Here is a 27,758-nt window from a genome sequence, read left to right on the forward strand (position 1 = left end):
TGAAGAACAAATGCTCGTATTTAATGACATTTTTAATTACCAAATTAATATTAATGATTATTGAGATTTCGTGGAAAACGTTTTAAAAAATTCCCAGAATTATGCAATTCCTGAAAGTGTTCAAAGAGCTAAAAATATTGTCAGAACAATTGCTGTAAGTTCAGCAGAAGCGGAAAGGGGTTTGTCAAAGATGAACATAATATGTTCAGAGAAGAGAAGTCGCCTAACTGTTTCTAATATATCAAACACAATGACTATTAGTCTAATCAGCCTACCTCTAAAGGAATGGGGTCCTACTCCTACAGTGAAAAGATGGTTAAGGATAAATCACTCAGCCGATGATGATCGGATAAAAGCGAAGAAAATTGCAAGTGAGGATGCCAATCAAGAAGCAATATGGAAATATCTTAAATAACAGTTTTATTGTTTTTTGTCAGGTATTATTTAATATTTTTTCATAAATATTTTAAAACTCTTTCTTATAACATAATCTAGTTTTGTGGACCTCTTTTATTGTTCTTATTTAAGTATTAACTGCATGAAATAAACTACCTTTCGGTATATAGTTTTTTATACTTAGAACGGTCATGAGGGCAGCGAACCAGTTGTTAAATTATTTGAATCCCACCACTGCTCCAGACCTGTACAGAGTACTCAAGGTGTGGCCTCACCTTTTGCCTTATACAAATGTACAAATGGTATAATCAGCTCCTTGTCTCTGCTAGCAAAGAGGCGATCAAATCTTTGGCTTTTCATTATGTCAGAATAGGTGATGGTTGTGTATCCATACACCTCACTTCTCATTCTGAAACATCCCACAGGTGTTCAAATGGATTGAAATCAGGCAAATTTGGAAGGCATTCAAGATAGGTGATATCTTCTCTATGTCCCTTGAACCATTCATGCACAGTGCAGGCTCGATGACATGGCACATTATCATCTTGGAAGATCCTGTTTCTGTCCGGAAAAAAATGCAACATGGTAGGGTGTACATAGTCTCCTAAAAGTTGCTGGTAGATATACCTGGCTGGATAGTGGGCACCATGCATGATGGGCCCATGGATTTATGTTGTATGACCAGACACAAATAACCACTGCTCTAGCGTAAAAAACTCTTCAGTTTTTATACTGTGAGCTTTGTGGCATAGCCCATTAGATGGAGCGGTCATAATTCAATGATCCCCTTAACCTCATAAATTTATTAAATTTTTTCTAAATTCACTAATTTTTTAATCCTTTGTTTTTCCTTTATTTCTTAGCATGTGCTTTGCATCAGAAACAGACACTTGTTGTTGTTTTTCATGCAAACTTGGTGGTTGGCTCTTGATAAGAACACAATGGTTGTATGTTACACAACAACATACTTTTCTGTTTTTATATATATATTTTTATATGTACAATTTTTTTATATATACCATGATTTCTTTTGTTCCTTTATATTTTAACATATATTTATTTGCTCTTTTTCTGTATCTCTTTGCTCTGTTACTTATATTTCCTGTCTGAACACACACACACACACACACACACACACACACACACACACACACACACACACACACACACACACACACACACACACACACACAATTTTATTAGAATGGTGTTGTGTCTATAATTTTGTATCATCAACAAATATCCAGTGCCATACTATGAATCATTTTTAATTAAGCCAAGGTCATAAAAAAAAGGTAAACTGTAGCTACCATCAATACACTGCAGGATGGAAGCCTCCTCAAGGATTCATGTTGAGGGAAATAGACCATAATCTGCCACACCAGTGTGAGACTGAGAAATTCTCAGCTCTCAACGATCGTGCCACTCTAAATTAGCTATTCTATCAATAAAACCATATCTTGGGATATTTAGGTTAAATTGTCAAAAACCATACTTGATCAGAACCCATGATGATTAAGCAAGAGAAACCTATGGTTATAGGGAACAAGTACAAATGCTCTGGTTTCAGCGGAAATCCCTACCTCTCAATTGTGGACATGCGCTGCCATGCATCCGACTGGGGAGAAGGAGAAATCAGAATTACTTAGGAGAAAATATGAGAAGGCAAGAATTGCAATAACTACCAGAAACTTGCATTCGCTTTTAATGGAGATTAATAACATGGGTGGAAGGAAAGTAAGGTCCTTGGTTCCCATGTCAACAACAGCAAATAAAAGATGTTTATGGTAATAGTGAAGCCCACAAGTGCACATGACCATGAGACAGTTACCAAAAATGGTCACATCAGAGGGAATATGCCTTCTTGGGTTCACTTCGTCTCTATGACGTAAGCTTGAATAACCAAAAGAACAAAGTTTTCTTCCATATTTACGACTTCCTTTATTACCATAGGCAGGAAGTGAATAATCCTTTTATTTTAGCATGGCCAATGAAAGGAGAATCTTTTGTGGAAAAGGAAAGCAAAGGCACGAGGTATATAAGAGTATTGGGGCCCCAAAGAGGGGCTCTTTGCAGTTGGGCGGTTGGCAAGTTAGCAGTGAGACAATAACATCTGTCCGACTCAGAGTCAACAATGAAACTAAACAACAACATACAAGACAATGTAACATATGGTCCATCTCTCTCTCTCTTTCTGCGTAGTCAGAGTGACTCATCTGCCTTCCTAAATGTCATGTTTTTCAACCGTGAACAGAATTTTTCATATTTCGATTCGGATTAACTGTAACCAGATTGGCAAGGGTTTACTGTGTGTGTGTATACTTATATTTGGATAATGTTTGAAATAATTGAAAACTGAATCTTACATAAAAAAGGGGTAAAGCATACATCAGAGGCAGCAAAAGAATTTTCCACTACTATTTTCATTCTTCTTTTTAATTCTATTTTTAATTTTTGCTGCATCAGGACCACCGCTGTTTAAGTCCTCTGTATTGGCGGTTCGATCTGGGAATCGGATGGTGAACTGATCTTTCGATCGATTCGCCTTTGTGGCGATTTGGCTAGCGATCGAAATGCAGTGATTCCCTGACCATTATTCGCCTTGTGGTCCTCCGTTGAGATGGATCATAATGGTCAGTCTATTTCTGTTTTTGTCTTATTTTATTGTAGTTGTTCACATCTCTGTTCGTGATATTTCACATAAATTTGGACCTGGTGCCCGTCAGAGGGGGCGCCGTTAAATTTCATTTAATTGGCTATTCAAAATTTAATTGATTATATTTTATTATCTTTATATTTAGACTTGTAAATTATCTTCAGGAGTTTCTGCTGCAATAATTTTATTCTCTTCCCTCCCTGTTGGTTTGATCGTTACGTATAATTTTACAATTTTCGCTCTTCTGTCTTGCCATGCAGCTGGCATTTTTATTTATTTTTTATCATTATTCTCACTTAAGTTATATATATATATATATAACTGATATTAAATATTAAATCAAAACTAATGCCAGTAGCATGGCAAAACTGTTGAGTGAAAATAATAAAATAAATATAATGATTAATCAACAGGGAGGGAGAAGAAAAGGTAACATGACTAATAAATATAAAGCTAATGATAGCTTTATATTTATTTATTTTCCTAATTTTCGTATTATATTTTTTACTATTTTTCTTAACTACTTCATTATTCTAATATATGTAAATCAAATGGTAGTTGTGGGTTTGATGTGCTAATGCTGTGCCCATACCGCCATCTATAGTATTTTATTTATTTATTTGTCTATATAAGTTGGTTAAGTTACATTGTGTCAGTGGTGTGGCTCTGCTTTGGAGTGCTAGTCTGTCTGTTCTATATTTTTATTTTTCGCTGCATAAGGACCACCGTTATTCAAATCCTTTGCATTGGCAGTTTGATCGGGGGATCGGATGGCGGACTGATCTTTCGGTTCGCCTTTGTGGCGATTTGTCTAACAATTGAAATGCAGTGATTCCCTGACCATTATTGGCCTTGTGATCCTCCAATGATATGGGACATAATGGTCAGTCTATTTTTGTTATTTTGGTTTTATTTTATTGTAGTTAGTTTAGTCTCTATTTGTGATATTTCACGTAATTTGGAACTGGCACCTTACGAGAGGGGGGATGCTGTTAAATTCTTATGTAATCGGCTCTAAATTTTAAAATTGATTTATTGTTTTTAATTGGATTTTCTAAATTATTTGGAGATTTTGTGCTATAATTTTTAGTCTTGTTACCTTTTCTTCTCCCTCCCTGTTGATTAATCATTATGTTTAATTTATTATTTTCACTCAACAGTTTTTCCATGCTACTGGCATTAGTTTTGATTTAATATCAGTTATACATTGGGCATCATGTGGAGGAATGTGCATTTTGCTGCCTCTAATGATAGCTTTATATTTATTTATTTTCTTTATTTTCATATTATATTTTTTACTATTTTTCTTAACTACTTCATTATTCTAATATATATATAATGCATAGTATTAATATAATCTAATAAGTTTAATCTATAACAACTTCTACTGAGCTATAAAAAAATCAAAATAGTCTAATTAACAACTCACTTGTATATGACATATATTCAAGTTTATCAACGTCAATTTGATCCAAAAGACTACAAAGTAGGTGATGATTCTCTTCCTCATCAAATTTAAGGTCTTTCTAAATATAAAATTAGTTTGATTACACTAGTAATTTGAGGCATATATTTTAAAATAAAATTTGAATATATATATATAAAGAAAAATTATATGCATTCCTACCAAAAGAAAATTATATGCATTCCTACCATTAATTAATCCCAAAAACCGAATTCAAGTGCATATATCAATTTATTGAGTTTATATGGTGATAAATTTAGTTAAAATGAATTAACATTTACTACTGACTTTAACCCTACAATACTAATGACAAATGAATCGACATTAATACTACCTCTAGTAAAACTTAAGACTGTCAAAAATTTAAAAAAAAAAAAAAAAAGGAACTATTTGAGATAAAAAAAAAAGGTAAACTGCAGCCATTATCAACCCATTGCAGGATGGAAGCCTCCTCCTCAACAATTCATGCTGAGGGAAATGAACCATAATCTGCCACGCTGGTCCAGTGTGGGTTGACGGATCGACTGTATTTAGTAGTCAGGGGCTTGAACCCCGGTGTACTCAAAGAGAGTGTGTTATTGCACTCCCACTCCTGACCACTCGGCCATGGATACTAAATAATTTTATTTACAATGAATATTCAAGATGGAAAATGTGTACAGATCTGAAAATATTTTACATCATCACATTGAAGGGTAACATTTAGATTGACACTGTCTACATATTAGTTTTTTGCCATATTCACTGTCCTCCACCCATCAAGGCTGCAGATATCATCCTCTGCAGTTTAGATGGGCAAAGGAACACATTGTTTTAGGGGAAAAAAGGAACTACAGCTTTGTAAATATCATCAGAAGGAAATAATACCACTACTGGGCTTTTTCGAGACATTATTAGGAAAAAAAAAATCTGTTTGTGTAAAAATAAATTACAAAAGATTAAAATTTCCAACATTATCATGTTGGAAATTTTAATCTTTTGTAATTTTTAACACCACCAATGCATAAATTTGACAACATACTGCTAACACTGCATTGGAGAGAAAAGAATAGCTATTAATCAAATATGACCATGTATTATATTAAATTTTATTGCGTACAAGAAAATGAAATACAAGAATACATGTATTCTCAATTTTATGACAGTATGTTTCTTCAAATTGATGGGGATCATTGCTGTAAATTTTATGAGGCATAGTATTCTAAGATTAATATACAAAAGCATTATAGTACTGGATGAAATCAGCAAGAAAAAATGAGCCAAAAATTATTTTTAATTGTCAATTTTTTCTATATAGTATTTAAGCCATAAATCGTACTGAAAAAGCGTTATACTGGACTGCTTTTGTATAAGCCAAAATTATTTAAATTGTTACATGATTTTTTCTATACAGTATTTAAGCCATAAATGGTACTGAAAATAGTGTTATACTGGACTTCCTTTGTCCATAATTCCATCAACTAAAAAATATACAGACTAAATTACAGCTTTTGAAATTGTTTTTTTTCCCTCATTGCAGAACCCTTTTTTAACTACCATGGAAATTATGTCTTCAATACAATAGTAATTATCAATAAAACACATTGAAAACCACTGGACTAAATAATACAATTATAGTAAAATTATTTTTTTTTTGTTTTTTGTAAAATCTCGTTTTTGTTGTAGTAAAATAAAATTTTACTACAACAAAAAGATTTCTAGGTCCTCAGTGACTTGCTGTGAAGCTCACCTATATTCATAAAACATGCTTGTTTATGAACAAAGAAAAATTGTATGTAAAAACCATGAATGGCTAGTGCAAGAAAGAATAAATGCTAGTTTCTTTCATCAGTCATGCCTGAAACTTATTACCTGGAATGCTGTTTTCAGTGCATCCCATGTTAAAAATAAGACTATAAAACTAAGGAATAAAGAAATGTAATAATATTCATTTGAATAAATAAACAGAAGTTTTAAAAGATGTTACAAAAGAATTCAGTATTATCACCATCTTCTGTTTGATTTCTCATCAAAACAACGTAACTAAAGTTGTGTTGTTTTGATGAGAAATCAAAAGGCATTTTTACTTTTTTACTTAATGCCATCAACAACACTTTAAAATTATCACCAATATTTGGTTTACAACATCTCCAACCTTATCTAAAGACATCTTGAAAATAAATTTCAGAAATGTTAAAAAGCCTATCAACATACAGCAGTGCTCTCTGATGGCATGCTTTTTAAAACACAGGTTTACTTGTACATATACTGACCTAACGCGCAGTGTTTTTTCAGCATGGTCTTATATTTTTACAACAAATCATCAGTTCACATGACTTTAATATCATTAGTTCTCACATGCTCTGCTTATCATCCTGAAAAAACCTGACAGTCTGTTGGTAACATCAACTATTATCAATGTAATCAACTGTTGCTCCTGACAGATATACCTTGACACTAGTCCACCTATCCTTATTATAAAAATATTACCCGTTTCCTATGGCAATGGAGTCTTCTAATCCTCTTGAACCAGAGGAGTATTGACTATTCTATTCTTAGGAGCTTTACTGAATTACCAAAACTCATCTTATGAGAGAGGCAGTTACACTCCCAGTGTGTCCAATAACTATTATCACTAACTTTATCTCTAGACTTTTATATTTTGGACTTTATATTTATAATTTTTTTATCCCACAATTTATTATGGTAATTCAAGGAACTGGTTGCTATTTCTAGCACTTTATTGACTGATTTTAGTTGTTTGTCGTTATTTGGTTTTTAGAAGCATTAGCAACTAAAGCCATATTGCTCCGGGGATATGCGGTGGTCATTCTCTGACCTTTCTGCATCCTCCGTATTTGGTGGTCACAGGCTCGAACCCCGGTCTAATCAAGAAGTGTGAGCTACGCACTGCTGCTCCTGTCCACCTGGCTACAGAGACTAATTTCAGTGTTGGCTTTAACCCCCCCCTCTCCTGGGGGACAGTTATGAAAAATAACACAATGAACTGTGCATACAAAGTCCAATATGTTGTTTTTCATTTGTACTTTGAAGTGAAGCGTTTTAATGAAATGTGATAAGGCCAGTTTTAAAAATATATTTAAATAAATGAAAAAATTAAATTAAGTTTAAGCAAATCTAAATAAAATTAACACATTTGCTGCCACTTGTATTTGCAAAGGTCTTTGCAATGTACCTTGGAGTGCAGGAACAAGTAGGCACTGCTTTTAGTAAATAGATGGGATTTCATCTGTAAAGAATCATCACATCCAAGTAACACCAGCATCTGTTGTTTGTAGCATTCTAACATCAACAGATGAATTTCAATGAGATTCAGAATCTGCAAATCTTGAATACAATTGTATTTCAGTATCACATGACATATTATAAAGAGCTGATTCAAAGTTATCAGCTTCTACATACTGTCCATCCCTGCTCCCTTTCAGTCGTGATGCCTCAGGCAGTGGATCCATATAATAACCCAGTGGTTTTCAACCGGGGTGCCACAACATTCCATGAGTGCCATGTAATTTGGGTTTAAGTTTAAGTTACTTAAACTTATTTTTTAAAAAATTTATATGTTTACTTCATTATAAAAAGGTATACAGTATCTTTTTAATTTTGTGGTGATCTATAATTGATGTTTACTGAGTACCTCTATATAAAGAATAGAATTATATACTGTATATATATATATATGATTTGTATTATGAAATGTAATTTTTATAATTATATTATTGTAATAACTATCATATAACACATATTTTTTTAATATTATATATATATTTATATATATATATATATATATTTGAGAGAGAATCAGATCTAACAGGCAGAAAACAGTAGATGTGCCGCAAAACAAAACAAATTACTTAGGGGTGCCGTTATTAAAAAAAGGTTGAAAACCACTGTAATAACCCTTTAGGGTAAAATTTTATAGGAAAACACTTTTTAAGCAAAATTTTATCAGAAGATCATGCAATAAGGATGTTTATGTTCGCAAACAAATACTTTGTTTATGTGCAAACCAAGTATACAGCTTTCATAGCACTCTATAGACAGTGCAATTGACACTAAGCAAAATCCTAGGCATAATGCAAATAGCCCATGGTTCAATCAGTGTGCTAATATTGAACAGTTGTTAATTTCACGTGCCTTCCTTTTACAGCACTCATTTATTGACTGCAATCGAGTGGACATAAAGTTGTGTCAAGGAAAAAACTATGGTTCGTTTCTACACAAGTTTGCATTCCGGCAGCAAAAGTGTTAACAGAAATTATGAATGTAAATGCAGATGCATATAATTATGTTTTTTTGTTTTGTTTTTTTCCAGTATCAAAATTTTTCAAAACTTATTTGCACAATTATTACTCATACGTCTTATAATGAACTTGTAGTAAACTGACAGTAGGTATAAGTTTAACTTGAGTTGTATATATATATATATAAACAGAATTTTGTTTTTGAAGTTGCATACTGTCAATAAGTGACTTTTTTGTCAGCAAGATAAAAGGACAACTCTTACAGTAGAGCACATTACTACTTATCATTATGTACATTGTCATGAAGTAGTATAAGTGAGGGACAGAATGAACAGCTTGTTATATCATCTAAACCTATTTTCTTGGTGGTACAAGGTATTTGTTCAAGAAAATCTTATATGTGTAATGTTGATAGTGGTACTCATGATAAAAAACAAATAAAAATTTCCAAACTTCTAGTTTATATGATTCAGGTCTAGAAGTACATGTGAGAAATACTTTTATCTGTCAGGTAACTGCTTACATTCAACCACCACATCTGCTCTGCTCTGCACAAAAGAACATTATCAGCTATGAAAATAAAAGTTTCTATTCCCCATACAGGGCATTAAATAAGATATGAAAATTTCAAAAATTACATCAGTACACATACCTTCAACTACTCCAAATTCAAATGTGACATGTCCCCAGCCCCATGACTCAAAGGTACTTTCCCACAAACATGAGACTACTCTGGGGGGGGGGGATCTCAGAGTACTCATGTCTGGGGACAGGTTCTATGTTCCTTATTTTATCCAAATCAGTACACAGGTGGAATCACTCTGGACTTTCAAATCTCACTATTGAAATGATACAATTCCTTTAAATTGTAACATTTTGATAAAAAATTTACTTAATCTACCATGTGATATAATAGTATAGTGTCTATTGATTCATTAACATAATAATGAACAATCATGTAGACTCCCATCTTTGAAGTAATTAGAAACTTAATTCTCTTGCACTTCTTAAAAAAATTTATGTAAACCTTATTCTACATAATCAACCAAAAACTGAATATTTTTCACTGGACTAAAATATTTTTTTACAACTGTTAACCTCCTATGCATCTGAAACCTGAGATTCATCACAGAATCTCTGGTTTCAGATGCAACTTAAACTACTGAACGTCATATTCAGTGAACTAACTTTTCTTCCCCTTCATTTGTCTCTTCTATGTATGCTCTTTGAAAAAATGTTCCTCATATGTATTCCCAGAAAATTATAATTATCTGAAATTTCATCTAGTGTAACTATTTTTCTTTCATCTCTAACGATCCAGAATGCTCTTAGTACTATGGACAGCAGCAAACCAGGAGTATATAAATTTGCTTACTATTCATATTTGGTTTATAATTTTTAGAATAAAAAAAAAATTGTGAAAAGTCTTATAGGTGTTCAGTGTATTTCCATATTCACACATAACAGCAAATATTACAGAATGCAATAAATATTTTTTAATATTAATACATATTTAATTTAATACCTTACTCCTTTTCTCTACAGCAACAAAACTTGTAAGTGAGGTAACAATACTGTACTGTTTGCTCAATTCCACGATCTCCTTTTCTCTCTTTTTTCTTTCTAAGAGGTCAAACAAACGATCACCTTTGAGAAGTCCATATTCCCAATCATAAATAATGGCTCGAGCAGTTAATGAATGAAGAATCTAAAGTAAAAATAAAAATTAGCACATGATTCGAGAAGCCTGCCTGTACAAGGACATAGGAAAATAACCAAAAAAAAAAAATCTACAACAGAAACTGGTTAAAATGAAATGTGGAAGCTATCATTTCACATTAAATGAATTTCATACTAAACACTTTAATAGTAAAATTTTAATTTTTCAGTTTTAGAAGCACAGCACACATAAGTGATCAAATGTATAATGCACAAAGCATAACACATTTCCTTACACATTATATTACACAGTTAATTACAAGTTATTCAATATAAAAAATAACACAATTAAAATGGCATTACTGACATGCATCAGGTCATTATTACTAATTAGTATTAGTACAGTCAGTCCTCGTATAACACGTGTTTACATTACATGAATTCTATCATACACAATTTATAAATAGGGGAACGATATCGTATATAACACGAACCAAATTCGCTTATGCACGATTCGCCTTTGTGTTTACAAGAAATGGCAGTCAAACGCAGAATCACCCCAACCGAACGCAACACGATAAGAATGAAGAGAAGATTCTGAAAATGTATTTATGTTTCTTATATCAGTGAAGGGGAAACACATTTCACCATAATAACGTAAAACCCACACAATTCCAGCTATCGGTATTATCGCAAATGCAATTAGATCGAGTTTACTACCAGTTTATAACAGATTCCAATCGCAGAAACGCAACTGGAAATTGTTTTTATTGTTTTATGGTAGTAATCCCTAGAAATGTGCTTTAGTAAAATGTGAGGTGTTAATAGTGTATCTCTGCCTTTACGGTGTTGTTTATTCAGTTGCTACACGCGTGTAGCTTTGTTTATGTGTATCAAGCGTGCCTCCTCGTTTTGTAATTGTGCTTTATTCCCTAAAAATTAGTAAAATACTTAAAAGGTGTGAAAAGGAAGCATCCTGGTGAAGACACTGCAGATTCAGAGAGAAAAAGAAAAGCAATATCTATAAACAGAGGCGGACTGGATCAAAAATTCTTATCCGGGAAAATTTATAGTGGCCTCATACTATGGTTTATGGCCAAAATCACACCAGCCTCCGGCCAACCGGGGTTTCCCCGGTAAGGCTTATGGCCAGTCCGCCTCTGTCGATAGAGAAAAAATATGAAATTGTGAAACGTTTTGAGCGAAATGAAAGACCATGTGATATTGCACGTGCTACAGACCTAAATGAGGCAACGCCAAGAATTACAAAGAATGCAGAGAAAATAAAAACAACTTTCATAGCAGGAACAACTCAAAGTGTAATTAAAATCCATTAGATTAAGACAAGAATTCGAAGAGATGGAACGGCTGTCATCTGTTTGGATAGAAAATCAAACAAAAAACAAGTTTGCTGACGATAGAAGCAAAAGCATTAGCAATATTTTATTACGTAATAGTCGTAATAAAATACTTACGTATTTTATTATGATTATTTATTGTGTTTGGTTACAAATGTGTGTTCAGTCTTGGGTGGTCGGCACCTAACCCTATTTTTCCCATAGGGCCTGTTGTTCATACTGCACGATTTTGCATTGCACGAGGGTTTCCAGGAACACAACTATCGTGCTATACGAGGACTGACTGTAGTTGCAAATGACGCAAGGAAGCACGCTTATACATCAGCAAAAAAAAAAAAAAAAAAAAAAAAGACAAAAAAATAATACTACTCTCACACCATCTGTCCATCCCCCTTAATAATTTATCTAATTTTTCCTTCAATTATTCAAACTATCCACCTCTACACCATCAGATAGTAGTTTGTTCTAACAATCAATCACTCTATGGCCAAAAGTAAATTTTTATACATCTATTCTATTAATCATCTTTTTTTAATTTGAATTTACATAACCGTATGTTCCAAGCATAGTTAGGATGGCATCCGCATTTAATTTACTAAATCCCATTGAAGGCCTTAAACACACTTTAGCCAGATCTCTGTGCAGGCGTTAATTTCCATAGGCTGCATATTTGCAGAACTAAAGTCTTTCTTGGTTTTCTGTGCAGGTTACATAACCTGCATAAATAATTAAGAAGTGGCCTAATCACTGCCTTATACAATGGAACACTTGCCTCCTTGTACTGCAGGCAAAATTCCAGCATTGACAAAACTCAATGAGCTGTCCTAGGAGCCCATCTATACTGCCCAGAGAACTTAATGTGGGACTGCATGATTACCCCAAGTCTTTTTCTTTCTCCATTACTGTGAATGTGGAACTCCTACTCTTATTTTTTGTTTTTCTATTGTTATGTCACATCACATTGACTGGCATGTTATTCTGGGATTACTGCTTCCCACATGCAGCATCTTGTATTTTCCAACTTTACACCTCAATTGCCACTTCTTGGCACATTTAGCTAAATTTTTTGGTTCTTATCACAGTATTATAACATGATTTCGTCATTAACCACCTTGAAAATTTTTATCATATGCAAACTTTGACATTAAGCTTGATATGTCTGCATCAATACTGACAATAAATATTGAAAAAAATACCATACTGCAGCTACATAAATTGGAGCAATATGGATAGGGATAAGTTACTACTATTGATAAAAAGATGGTTAGGTGGTAGGAGATGAGCAGTTAGAAATGGCCACTACTGTATATGGACTAATGTTTTGAGCCAAACACCATCATCTGGGGTACTAGGCTCCTTTAATATTTATTAATAAAATTGATGTAGATATTTCAAATTTGATATCATAAGGGCTGATGATATGAAGGTGGGCATAGCAGTTAATGACATAAATCAGGATATGCTACTTTAAGATCTAGATAAACTAAGCAGATGGGCTGAAAAGTAGCAGTGACTACTAGGTTTTACACTGATAAATGGGTTGGGTAGCAATAATCCAAGAAAAAACATACCACTTGGGTATCATCAAACTCATGGCAGTTGATGAGGAAAAAGACCTAGAAGTAATTGCACAGTCTAATATGATGAAATTCTCGGAGCAGTGCAAACAGCACTCGTTGAATGGCATTAACAGACCACTCACGTCTGGCAATGATTTTCTAGAGTTACTAGGAGCAAAAATAGGTGCATGCCTTTTTGGTTGATTACTAATAGGTGGAACAGGACCAGGGTATGTCTGCCAGGGGCAAAAGTTGATGACATTGCAGAGCAGATATCATATTTTAAGGGCACAAAAGGTGATATTGTTGTACACGTTGGCACTAATGATATTAAGAGTAGGAGACCACCGAAATTACTTAACAAGTACAGGTCACTGTTGAAAAAAAAGCCGTGAATTAGGGTTGAATTTGAAAGTGTCTGCAATTCTGCAGACACGATAGGAGGGAGTATATGATGAGAGCTTTGTCGATCAATTCAGCCCTGGAGAGATTGTGAAAGGCTCAAGGGGTAGAATTTTTTCTCAGCCTGGTCTGTGCTTGTTAACAGAAGAGACTGCTTCTACAGGAATGGAATACGCTTAAACAGAAAGGGTGCAAGAATATTTGCTGATGCTATTGGGCAGTGTAAGGCAGGTTGGAAAACTGCTAGTTTGGGGAGGAATCCACAGACTAATAGATCAAAAGTAGCCGCTGACAGAGGTGAAAGTGAAAGACAAGAAGCAGGGGATTTCAGAGACTGCTGGGAGTCACTGCAGTACAAGGAAACACATGGGTTGTGTTAGGATAGCTAAGAATAGGAACAGGTGCATGTATACTTGGGTGTACACCAATGCTAGGAGTTTGGTAAATAAATTTGATGAATTTGAGGTGTTGGTCAAAACATCAAAGGCAGATATTGTTGGGATATCAGAGACACTGGTGTCACACAGATATAAGGAATGCAGAACTGGAATTTGGGGAATACAATGTGTATAGAAAGGATAGACAGGACAGGAAAGGAAAGGAGAAGGGGGTTATGTTATTAGTTAAGAAACATATAAAATCCAAGGAAGTGCAGTCAGTCGATATCATTGGACAGTGCAGTGTCAAGTCAGTTTGGTGTGACATAAGCATTGTGAAATCAAATTTTACAGAAGGAGTGTGTTATAGGCCTAATGAATCTGATGAGTATAATGAGAAATTGGGCAGAGAAATAGAATGGGCCAGTAAATCACAATACCTTATAATGGGGGATTTTAATTTCCCAGAGATTGACTAGAATTTGTGGGTTGGTCACTCATACACTAGCAAGGCTTTTGTGGATTTATTGGATGATTGTTTTCGACAGCAGCATGTTTGGAAGGCAACTAGACGATTAATACTCTTGATCTGGTTATCAGTAGTGATTCTTCATGCATTAAGAATCTGCAGATAAAGGAAACACTAGTGCAGTGATCACAGTATGCTGAAGTGGGATTTACCCAAAGAGGTGACTACCATCAAGGGTAAAGGGAAGGGTTTTTGCTTTCATAAAGGTGGCTATGGAGGTCTGAGACAGTATTTAAATTCTATATGGTGGGACCAACTGATGATGTTAACTAACAGCAAATTCAAAATGGGAAGCATTCAAAGAATTAATCTTGGAAGCTACTAGGCTTTACATACTAACTAAGAAATATTGTTCAAGGTTTAGACATAAATGGAAGTCAGATGAACTAATGAGACATGTGGCAGAGAAGAAAAATGCATGGGATACATATAAATTAATGGGTGACAAGGAATCCTAAGATAAATATCAGCTGGTCTGTAACCAAGTCACAAAGGAGGTTAGGCAAGCAAAGGCAGATTATGAGAAATCCTTGGCAAAGGATGCAATGAAAAACAGCAAAGAGTTCTTTACGTATGTAAACTTTAGAAGGAAGGGGATGAACCAGATTGGTCCACTGGATATCGATGGTTCAACTGTTGATGATCCTGCTCAGGTGGCTAACAAACTAAATGAGTATTTTGCATTTACATTCACACATGAGGAGTTATTCAGGGAGGGGAATGCCAGAGGTGAACTGAACTCTGGCAGTGAGCTAGATGATTTTGTAATAACTGAGAGGAAAGTGGAGGAGAAATTCTTGAAGATAAACATAAGAAAGGCACCTAAAGTGGATGGGATCTATCCAGATATATATTAAAGGAGGCAGCAAAGGAAGTAAGCAAACCCTTAGCCATAATCATGAGAGCTTCCTTGGACTCAGCGGAGGTACCCATGGACTGGAGATGTGCAAATGTGACCCCAGTTCACAAAGGAGGATTAAAGGGCGACACAAGTAATTATAAACCTGTTAGTTTAACATCTATTCCAGGGAACTTAATGGAGGCACCAGTTAAAGAAGCACTGCAGGATCATCTAGACAAGACTTCAGTTATAGCTCGGACACAGCATGGGTTTGTTAAGGGGAAGTCTTGTCTGACCAATTTGATTGGACACTATGATGTGGTCACAAAGCAACTGTATGCAAGGAATAACTTTGATATCATTTATTTGGATCTTAGAAAGGCTTTTGATACTGTTGCATATGGAAGACTGCTGAACAAATTGGAGCAGTGTGGTATGGGAGGCAAATTGCTGCTAGGGATAAAGGGATGGTTGAGTGGGAGAAGACAAAGAGTGGTAATCAATGGAGACTGCTGATTGTGGACTAATGTTATTAGTGGAGTCCCTCAGTGGAGTTCAGTGTTGGGAGCCATTGTTGTTTTCTGTATTAATAAATTATATTGATGATGGTATATCAGGTTTAAGGTCCAAGTTTGCACACGATACAAAGGTTGGCAAGATTGTTAATGACACTAATGGAAGTACACTGCTGCAACAGGATCTAGAAAAGTTGAGCAGATGGGCCGAGTGGTGGCAAATGAAGTTTAACATTGACAAATGCAGAGTTTTACATATGGGAAACAGCAACCCCAGAGCAACGTATCAACTCTGTGGTACTACACTGACAGTGGTACAGAATGAAAAGGAACTGGGGGTAATTGTGCAGGAAGATATGAAGTTTTCTGAGCAGTGCAGATGGTCTGCAAGAATAGCTAATGGTGTCTTGTCAATGATATATAGAGGAATTTTTCTAGCAGGGATAAGGTGGTGATTATCCCCTTGTATAAGGTGATGGTCAGGCCACACCTTGAGTACTGTATACAGGTCTGGAGGCCTCATTTTAAGAAGGATGTAGAGCTGTTGGAATGAGTACAGAGAAGGGCAACAAGATTAGTGAATTGAACAAAGGGTTGCTCTTACAAAGAAATGCTTAAGTTTTGCAAATTACAGTGTCTGGAGACTTGGCACCTGCGAGGTGATCTGATTGAAGTGTATAAAGCCTTGAATGGTTTGAGAATGCTCAGTGCTAATGGGATTCTTCCTCTTGCTCAAAATAATCACCTGAGAGGACATAAATTCAAATGAGGAAAGACAGTTGTAGGATAGATGTGCGGAAGTTTGCCTTTGGCCAGCAGGTAGTTGATTGGTGGAACAGACTTGCATCTTTTGTTGCGGAAGTTAACAGCCTAAATAAATTTAAGGCTGAGCTGGACAGGTATTTGGAACGGACGGAGGGGTGAAATCGGAGTTTTTTTTTTTTTTTTTTTTGTTTTGTTTTTTTGTTTTGGCTAATGCTGCATAAGCTTGCTTTCTTGCATCGTATGCCTCTACTAATGCTAATCTAGGTATATTGTAAAAATTTGAGGATTCCAAGATATTGGTTAATTCATCAAGTGTATACCCTGTAGGAATATTGAAAACATGGTGCACTCACACATAGGGGATGTGAAATTTGAATATGGTGAGTATACAATGCTAATAGAAATGACAGGAAGGGTGGAGAGGAGTTATACTATTGGTTCAGAAGCACAGAGAATCCCAGGAAATGCACCCAGTTGGCACAGGTGGCCGGTATAATGTTAAGTTAATGTGATGTGACATAACAATAGAAAAACAAAAATGAGAGTAGGAGCATGTTATATGCCAAACGACAATGATGAGTAAAATGAAGAGCTACACAGACAAATAAAGTGGTCCAGTAAGTCATAATGTGTTAAAATTGGGGATTTTACCTTTTTAAATATTTATGTGAACTTGTGGGTTAGTTCAGTCACACAGTAGCAGAACCTTTTAGGTTTATTAGACCACTGAAGAAAAATGCTTTTATTATTTTTTTTTTTTTGGTAGTTGTTGGCGCATAGGCTTCTGTGGCCATAATGCACCTCCCAAGGTTTTTGCAGTACTTTGATCCAAGCCCAAGGCGGGAATCGAACCCGCGACCTTTGGGTTGCCAGGCAGGCACTTTACTCACCCGGCTAGCCCGGTCGGCAAAGAAAAATGCATGGGATGCATATAAATTATCAACTGACATAGATGCCTACAGTGAACATATACTAGTTTGCAATCAAGTCACAAAGGATGTTAGGCAAGGCAGAATATGAGAAATCTTGGGAAAACAATGAAAAGAAAAGTACTGATTTCTTTACTTACGTAAACAGTAAAAGGAAGTGGATGAATCATATTGTTCCACAAGGTATAATTGGAGTATTTGTCAATGATCCCACTCAGGTTGCAGATAAACTGAATGGATATTTTTCATCTGCATTCACACATTAGAATTTTTTTTGGAATGGGGATTAATAGAAGTGAATAAAATTCTGGTGGGAGCTGAATGATTTTGTGATAACTCATGTAAAAGTGGAGGAGAAATTGTTGAAGCTAAATGTAAAAAAAGGTGGCTCTGGTGAATGAGATCATCCAGTTATATTAAAGGAGGCAACAAAAGAGGTAAGCAATCCTTTAGCCATCATTATGAGAGCATCGCAAATGTATCCCAAATTCACAAAGGGAAATCAGAGGGAGACATGAGTATTCACAAACATGTTAGCCTGACTTCTGTTCCAGGAAAAATAATGGAGTCACTGGTTAAAGAAATAATGCAGAATTATCCAGACAGGAATGCAGTTATACTCAAGTCACAGCATGGATCTGTTAAGGTGTGATCTTGCCTGACCAATCTGGCTGGATGCTATGACACAGTAACAAAAGATGGATGCAAAATGTAATTTTGATAACATATTACCTTGATTTCAGAAAAGCTTATGATACAAATATTGATTCCTCTGCATTTAAAATACTAGGTTTTTTCTCTTTTGCTCTTGGCATTGCTTTTCTTCCACAGAAAAGATTTTATTTGTACAGAGTGAACAGCTGTTCACTTTGTACAAATCAAAAATCCATCCTCCCATGGAATACTGTTCCTACATCTGGGGCAGTGCCAACAAAACCTCTCTCAGGCTTCTAGATTGCATTCAAAAGAGGGCAGTCAGGTTAATTAATGACTCATCTCTAACAAAGTCTCTCCATTCTCTGTCTCATAGATGTTCTGTTTCTGTTGCATGCCCTTTCTATAGATACTTCCATGGGTCTGTTCTTCTGCATTGGCTTCTATAATTCCTGCTCTCTTTCTTACAAACTGGCCCAAACTTGTGCTGCAACCAGTCAGCATCCTTTTACTGTCCAATTTCAAATTCATAGAACCAACTTTTATTCTTCCTCATTTATTCCTTCAATGTCTGTTTTCTGGAACAACCTCCCTTCACATGTATTTCCTGATAATTATAATCAACAGAAATTGAAGTCTATTGTCAACAAGTATTTTCTTTTGTCTTCTCAATCTTCAAACCATGCATGGTACTAAATACTATAGGTTCTAATATCGCTTGTGCTTGGGGTTTTCATAAAAAAAAATATTGTAAAAGGTTGCTATAGAAATTGGAGCAGTGTAGCATTAAGGGAAAGTTGCTGTGATGGAGAAAGGAGTAGTTGAGTGGGAGAAGACAGAGAGAGAGAGAGAGTGATCAATTGGTACTGATATTCTGTGACTAATGTTGTTAGTGGAGTTCCCCAGAGTTAAGTGCTGGGCCCATTATTGTTTTCTATATTTAATAATGAAGGCATATCAAGCTTAATGTCTAAGTTTGCAGATGATACAAAGGTTGGAAGAGTAATTAATCACCTTACGTAAGCATGGTATGCTACTGCAACAAGGTCTAGATAAATTAGGTAGATGGGCTGAGAAGTGGCAATATTGAAAACAGTATGGTACTACAATAGCAGTAAACTCAGATTAACATACCAGCTGTGTGGTACCACACTCAGGGCAGTGGAGAATGAAAAAAGATCTGCACTGCTCAGAGAATTTCAGATATGAAATTCTCTGAGCAGTGCAGACAGGCTGCCAGGAGAGTTCAGGGAGTTTTGTCAATGATATACAGGAATTTTTCCAGCAATGATAAAGAGGTGATTATCCATTATATAAGGCAATGGTTAGTCCATACCTGGAGTACTTTACAGGTCTGGAAGCTTCATTTTAGGAAGGATATTGATCTGTTGGAATGGGTGCAGAGAACAGCAACAAGATTGGTGAAGGGAGCAAGAGGTACTCTTATAAGGAAAGGCTTCAGTTTTGCAAATTTCACATCTGGAGACTAGGCACCTGTGGAGACATCTGATTTAGAAGTTTAAGGCCTTGGATGGACTTAGTAAGCTCAAACCTGATGGAATCTTTCTTCTTCCTCAGACTACTCACGAGGAGGCATAAATTCAAATTGAGGATTCCTGAATAAATTTGCTTTCAGCTAGAGGTTGATTGATTGAAACAAACTCCCGCCTGGTGTTGTAGAGGTGGGTAGTTTCAATAAATTTAAGGAAGAACTAGATAAATGGATACAGGGAATAGACAAGTGAAACGGGAATTTTTTTTGGCTGATGTTGTATAAGCTTCCTTCCTTGCATCATCTGCCACTGCTACTACTACTACTAATAATAATAATAATAATAAACAGAGGAAAGTATAAGAAAAACAGTTGAGGCTAAAAATAAATAAAGCACTTGGGGTGACAGAATCTATCCAATTATATTTAAAAGGAGCAGATAAATAGATAAGCAGACTAACCATTGTCTTATATAATGGGATAATCACCTCTAATCATTGCTTCACATTAGCATTAGCAGAGGCATATGATGCAAGAAAGCAAGCTTATGCAGCATCACCCAAAAAAAAAAAAAAAAAAAAACTTCCACTTCACCCCTCCGTTCGCTCGAAATACCTGTCCAGCTGAGCCTTAAATTTATTTAGGCTATCAACTTTCACAACAAGGGATGGAAGTCTGTTCCACCAACCAACTATACGCTGGCTAAAGGCAAATTTCCGCACATCTATCCTACATCTGTCTTTCCTCAATTTGAATTTATGCCTTCTCAGGTGATTATTCTGAGCAAGAGGAAGAATCCCATCAGCATTGAGCATGCTCAAACCATTCAAGGTTTTATACACCTCAATCAGATCACCTCACCAGTGCCTAGTCTCCAGACACTGTAATTTGCAAAACTTAAGCCTTTCTTCGTAAGAGCAACCCTTTGTTCTGTTCACTGATCTTGTTGCTCTTCTCTGAACTCATTCCAGCAGCTCTACATCCTTCTTGAAATGAGGCCTCCAGACCTGTATACAGTACTCAAGGTGTGGCCTGACCATTGCCGTATACAAGGGAATAATCACCTCCTTATCCCTGCTAGAAAAATTCCTGTATATCATTGACAAGACACCATGAGCTACTCTTGCAGCCTGTCTGCTCAACCTTTCCAGATCCTGTTGCAGCAGCATAGCATCCGTAGTGTTCTTAACAACCCTGCCAACCTTTGTATCGTCTGCAAACTTGGACATTAAGCTTGATATACCATCATAAATATTATTTATAAATACAGAAAACAATAATGGACCCAACACTGAACCCTGAGGGACTCCACTAATAACATTAGTCCACAATGAGCAGTGTCCATTGATTACCACTCTCTGTCTTCTCCCCCTCAACCACCCCTTTATCCATAGCATCAATTTGCCTTCAATGCCACACTGCTCCTATTTGTGCAGCAGTCTTCCATGTGCAACAGTATCAAAAGCCTTTCTAAGATCCAAGTATATAATATCAAAGTTATTCCTTGCATCCAGTTCTTTTGTGACTGCACATAGTATCCAATCAAATTTGTCAGGCAAGACTTCCCCTTAACAAAACCATGCTGTGTCCGAGCTATAACTGAAGTCTTGTCTAGATGATCCAGCAGTGCTTCTTTAACCAGTGCCTCCTTTAATTTTCCTGGAACAGAAAAACTCACAGGTCTATAATTACTTGTGTCAGCCTTTGATCCTCCTTTGTGAACTGGCATCACATTTGCACATCTCCAGTCTATGGGTACCTCCCCTGAGTTCAAGGAAGCTCTCATAACTATGGCTAAGGGTATGCTTACTTCCTTTGCTGCCTCCTTTAATATAACTGGATAGATCCCATCCACCCCAGGTGCATTTCTTGTGTTTATCTTTGACAATTTCTCCTCCATTTTACTCTCAGTTATTAGAAGATTATCTAGCTTACTGCCAGAGTTGAATACACCTCTGGCATTCCCCTCGCTGAATAACTCCTCGTGTGTGAATGTCGATGCAAAATATTCATTTAGTTTGTTAGCTACCTAAGCAGGGTCATCAACAGTTGACCCATCGATATCAAGTGGACCAATCTGATTCATCCCCTTCCTTCTAGAGTTTACAAAAGTAAAGAACTCTTTTCTGTTTTTCTTTGCATCCCTTGCCAAAGATTTCTCGTAATCTACCTTCACCTGCCTAACCTCCTTTGTAACTTGGTTACAGATCAACTTATATCTATCATAGGCTTCTGTATCACATGTTAATTTATATGTATCCCATGCATTTTTCTTTTCTGTCATATGTCTCATTAGTTCATCTGACATCCATTTAGGCCTAAACCTTGAACAATATTTCTTACTTGGTATGTAAAGCCTAGTAGCTTCCAAGATAAGTTCTTTGAATGTTTCCCATTTTGAATTTGCTGTTGGTAACATCATCAGTTGGTCCCACTATATAGAATTTAAATACTGTCTCAGACCTATCATAGTCACCTTTACGAAAGCAATAACCCTTCCCTTTACCCCTGATGGAAGTTGTTTCTTTGAGTAAATCCCACTTCAGCACACTGTGATCACTGCCACCTAGTGGTTCCTTTATCTGCAGATTCTTAATGCATGAAGAATCACTACTGATAATCAAATCAAGAGTATTACTCCCTCTAGTTGCCTCCTGAACATGCTGATGTAGAAAACAATTATCCAATAAATCCACAAAAGCCTTGCTAGTGTGTGAGTGACCAACGCACAAATTCCAGTCAATATTTGGGAAATTAAAATCCCCCATTATAAGACTCTCTGATTTACTGGCCCACTCTATTTCCCTGACCAGTTTCTTATTATACTCATCAGAGTCATTAGGCCTATAGCACACTCCTACTCTCAATTTTGATCTCCCAATGTTTATGTCACACCAAACTGACTCGACACTGCACTGTCCAGGGATATCGACTGGCTTCACTTCCTTGGATTTTATGTGTTTCTTAACTAATAGTATAACCCCTCCTCCCCTCCTATCTATCCTTTCTGTAGACGTTGTACTCCCCAAATTCCAGTTCTGCATTCCTTATATCTGTGTGACACCAAGTCTCTGATATCCCAACAATATCTGCCTTTGATGCTTTGAGCAATACGTCAAATTCATCAAATTTATTTACCAAACTCTTAGCATTGGTGTACATGCACCTGTTCCTATTCTTAGCTACCCTAACACAACTCATGTGTTTACTTGTACCGCAATGACTCCTAGCAGTCTCTGAAATATCCTGCATCTTGTTTTCCAGGCATCTGCTCATTCCTATAGAAGCAGTGCAAGAATCTCTTTCACCTCTGCCAGTGGCTACTGTTAATCTATTCATCTTTGTATTCCCCCAAGCTAGCAGTTTTTCGACCCACCTAACACTGCCTCGATAGCATTAGCAAATATTCTTGCACCCTTTCTATTTAAGTGTATCCCATCCCTTTAGAAGCAGTCTCTCCTGTTAACAAGTACAGACCAGGCTGAAAAAAGTTCTACCCCCTTGAGCCTTGCGCAATCTTTCCAGGGCCAAATTGATCGACAAAACTCTCATCATATACTCCCTCCTATCGTGTCTGGGCAGAATTCCAGACACTTTCAAATTCAACCCTAATTCACGGCTTTTTTTCAACAGTGACCTGTACTTGTTAAGTAATTCTGCCGGTCTCCTACTCTTAATACCATTAGTGCCAACATGTACAACTATATCACCTTTTTTCCCTTAAAAGATGATATCCACTCTACAACTTCATCAACCTTTGCCCCTGGCAGACATACCCTAGTCCTGTTCCACCTATCCTTTTTACAAAGCATGTTCCCCGTTTCCCTGACAACAGAGTCACCAACAACTACTAGTTCCTGTGGGAATAATGGGACAATTGCTTGTTTAGCCATAACTATAATTAACTGACGGTATAACTACTGTGAATGGTGAAGCAAAGAGATTTTTCATTTGTAAAGGTGACTACAATGGCCACCTTTACAATTGCAAAGGGAACTACAATGTTCTTATATAGTTTTTAAATTGTTTTCTCTGGGAACCAACTAATAATGTTTCTAACTGTAAATTATAAATGATAAGAATTAAGGAAGTAAGTGTAACAACTTCTAATCTTTTTTATACCAACTAAAATATACTGTTCAAGGCATATCTAAATCCATTAGACCTAAATAGATATCATATGACTGACGAAACTAGTGACAGAGAAGAAACTGCATGGGATGATTATAAATTATCAGTGATACAGTAACTTAAAACAAGTATAAACTAGTCTGTATTCAAGTCACCAAAGAGGGTTTTTGGTAGGCTAAAGCAGTTTATGAGAAGTGTTTAGATATGAATAAAAAAAAGTAGCAAAGAAGTCTTTTCTTATTTTAACACTAGACAGAAAGGGATGAATCGCACTGCAACAGTATATATGAATGGCATAATTATTGATCATACTTTTCAGGTTGCTGATAAATTAAATAGGTATTTTGCATCTATATTCACCAGGAAGATTTTTTAGGGAAGGGTACACCCAGAAATAGATGATTCTCATCAAATGGTGCAATACCACACTTTGATTATTGGAGCCTAGAAGTTGTGGAACTCATATTTAGTCTCCATAGCAAATCCCTGGCAACCCCCCCCCCCCAGTCTCTTCCATCATGCAGTATGATTGATGTCTTTTGAGGTTATGATGGACATCACGGTGAGATCCAATCTTCCTTACATTTCAAGATACAGTTCTAAAATGGTATTTCCAGGCCAGCAACTATATAGTCCTCCAGACTGAACCCATTGGTAACCCTCTAAGAAGATTCTGGATCAGATAGTTACAATCTTGCTGCCTTTACTCTGCCAGATAGTCACTGGTGGAAGTCTGAGTAGTGTATGTGGGGGCATTGTCAAGGCCACGTTATGTCAAGGAGCTGTGTATATTCTTGACATGTGTCCAAAAGTTTCAATATTTCATACAGCATGACCTCAAATTGTTCACAAATATATCATAAATTGTCAAACTAAAACAACAAACTTATCTGTGAAAGGATCTAAACCTCCCAAACACTTCCTTGTGTCCAAATTATTCTCAGATAGCCACCCCAGATAACATGGTGAACATGTCTTCTCCAATGGAGCCTTTCTCTCGTGTCTATTCTCAACCTCATGTTGTTTGGCATCACAAGAATGCAAAATGGGATGATCTGCAATATTTCTTTTCTTCTTTTGTCGGATTACTGTTTCAAAACTTCTGATATCAATGTTTGCTCAGATCATGTCAGTGAAATTATTCTTGCAGAGATTAAATCCTTTATTCTATACTCCACTTCAAAATCTTGTCCTTTATCTAAACCCTGAACCTTGGTTTTCCAATAAATGTGCCAAGGCTGTTCAAGATAAGAATGTCACATACAGCAATTGGCTTGTATCCAAATCATCAGGTTCATTTTCTGCCTATACCAAAGCTTGCAACAATTGTAAAGCAGTTATTAACAGGCAAAGAGTGAAAAATTTTATTCTTGTCCAAATTTGGTCCTTGAGGTTGTCACAGACATTCTCTCAGATATGCCAGACAAGCTGTACTTGCTACCTGGGAGTCTAAAACGCTGATGGAACTGATATTCGGGTGACACTCAAGTCAAGTGGACCCAATTTCGGCGAAGTCCGGATGGTCTGTGTCAGCCAAATCCTCTGCTTGCACCTTCACGATGGTGGGACTGTTAGTAATCCTGGGTATAACCTCCATGCACAAGTACATGGTGGGTGACCACCCAGTTGTGAACCAACGTAAGCAGGGGTCGAGGTGTGGCGCCCACACCACACGGAGGAACGCCGCCCCTCTATGTTACCAGGCAGTACTAGGTGGTAGATGACTCTCATCAACCGGTGAAATACCACCACTTTGCTTATTGGAGGCTTGAAGTGGTGGAACCCATGTTTAGTCTCTAGAGCTAAGTTCCAGTCAACCCTTCCCTATCTCTTCCATCATGCAGTATGATTGATGACTTTTGAGGTTATGACGAACATCGTGGCAAGATCCAATATTCCTTACATTTCGAGGGTACAGCTCTAAAACGGTGTTCGCAGGCCGGCCGCTAGTTAGTACACTGGACCGAACCTATTGGTAACTCTTTAGGAGGCTTCCGGATCAGCTAGCGTATAATCTTGCTACCTCTACTCTGCCAGATAGTGACTGGAGGGAGTCCGAGTAGTGTGTATGCGGGGAGCATTGTCAAGGCCACTTTATGTCAAGGATCTGGGTACATTCTTACCACGTGTACGCCATATCCAAAAATTTCATTACTTCATACAGTATGTCCCACCCACATTTTCTTACTATTGAATACACCATGAATTGTCAAACTAATAGAGCAAGCTTATCTGCGAAAAGATCTAAACCTCCCAAGGACTTCCTAATTCATTTCACAAATATACGTTGTCTCAATTCTAATCACAACGATGTCCATTTCCACTTGCAGTCTGCCAAACCCCATGTACTTTTTCTGACAGAATCTCAGTTATCGGTTGATTCAACTACTGTTCATCTCAGATGTCCAAATGATTCGCTGTATGATTCCTTTCACCCCAATGGTGGTACTTGTGCATATGTCCATTCTGATATTCCCTGTCAGAGACTTGGCAATTTGGAATCTCCTCTCTTTGATCTTCTCTGGCTTAAAATCTCTCTACCTCATTGTGTCAAATTCATCTGTTGTCTCTACCGTTCTCCCAACTCCACTAATCACTTGGAGCTCTTTGACTTCCTATCTTTGCAACTTGACTTTCTCCAGTCCAACTTTCCTAACAGTGAGGTAATTTTCCTTGGTGATTTTAATGTTCACAACTCCAGCTGGCTTCCGTTTTCTAGTCACACCGACCCAGCTGGTCGAGATGCTGAGGCTTTTGCAATTACTAATGACCTAGCATAGATTGTTCATTTACCTACAAGAATACTGGACAATCCTAATCATACAGCCAATACGCTTGATCTTTTTCTCACAAACAACCCTTCTAAGTACGCAGTCGAAGTGAGAAGTCCTTTAGGCACTTCAGATCACAACTTGGTGATTGTCCTCTTCTCCAATGGAACCTTTATCTCATGGCTATTCCCAACCTCGTGTTGTTTGGCATTACAAGAATGCAAAATGGGATGACCTGCGAAACTTCTTTTCTTCTTTTCCTTGGTCGGATTACTGTTTCAAAAGTTCTGATGTCAACGTTTGCTCAGATCATGTCAGTGAAATTATTCTTACAGGAATGGAATCCTTTATCCCACATTCCACTTTAAAATCTCATCCCTTATCTAAACCTTGGTTTTCCAATAAATGTTCTAAGGCTGTTCAAGAGAAGAATGTTGCATATCGTAATTAGCTTGTTTCTAATTCTTCAGTTTCATTTTCTGCCTACATCAAAGCTCGCAACAATTGTAAAGCAGTTATTAATCAGTCCAAACTAGAGTTTGAACAGGCTAAGAGTAGAAAACTTGCTTCTTGCCCTAATGGTTGCCGAGAATTCTGGTCTCTTGCCAATGCTATTGGCCGCAACTTTTGCCCATCTCTGCTCCCACCACTGTCCAAACCAGATGGTTCTGTTGTCACTTCAGCCAAGGATAAAGCTGACCTGCTAGCATCCCATTTTTCTTCCAGCTCATGTATTAATGATCTTGGTAAAACACCTCCCACCATTCCCAACACGCTCCATTTAATGCCTCCTGTGGTCTTCCGTCAAAAGGATATCAGAAGGATTCTGATGAATCTTGATGCTAAGAAAGCTCCAGGTCCTGATGGTCTTTCTCCACTTGTTCTCAAAACCTGTGCTCCTGAACTTACTCCTATTCTTTGTCGCCTTTTTTCACTTTCTTATTCCAAAGGTGTTTTTCCTTCTGCTTGGAAATTTGCTCATATCCAGCCAGTTCCTAAAAAGGGTGACAAATCCCTC

The 27,758-nt window shown here is 36.6% G+C and overlaps 1 protein-coding gene across 1 annotated transcript in view; it reads right to left on the reverse strand.

The window, feature by feature from the left end:
- The window catches only part of LOC150091361 (protein mono-ADP-ribosyltransferase PARP4-like), a 577,845-nt gene that overhangs the window by 257,970 nt on the left and 292,117 nt on the right, over positions 1–27,758 (reverse strand). The window contains exons 17-18 of the mRNA XM_090390099.1: positions 10,284–10,466; positions 4,482–4,578 (exon numbers count right to left, since the gene is read on the reverse strand). Of these exons, the coding sequence (XP_090246225.1) occupies positions 4,482–4,578; positions 10,284–10,466 (280 nt within the window). The remainder of the gene's footprint in view (positions 1–4,481; positions 4,579–10,283; positions 10,467–27,758) is intronic.

Source organism: Mastigoproctus giganteus, chromosome 1, assembly GCF_048544385.1.
Source record: "Mastigoproctus giganteus isolate SK-2022 chromosome 1, ASM4854438v1, whole genome shotgun sequence".
Classification (NCBI taxonomy): domain Eukaryota; kingdom Metazoa; phylum Arthropoda; class Arachnida; order Uropygi; family Thelyphonidae; genus Mastigoproctus; species Mastigoproctus giganteus.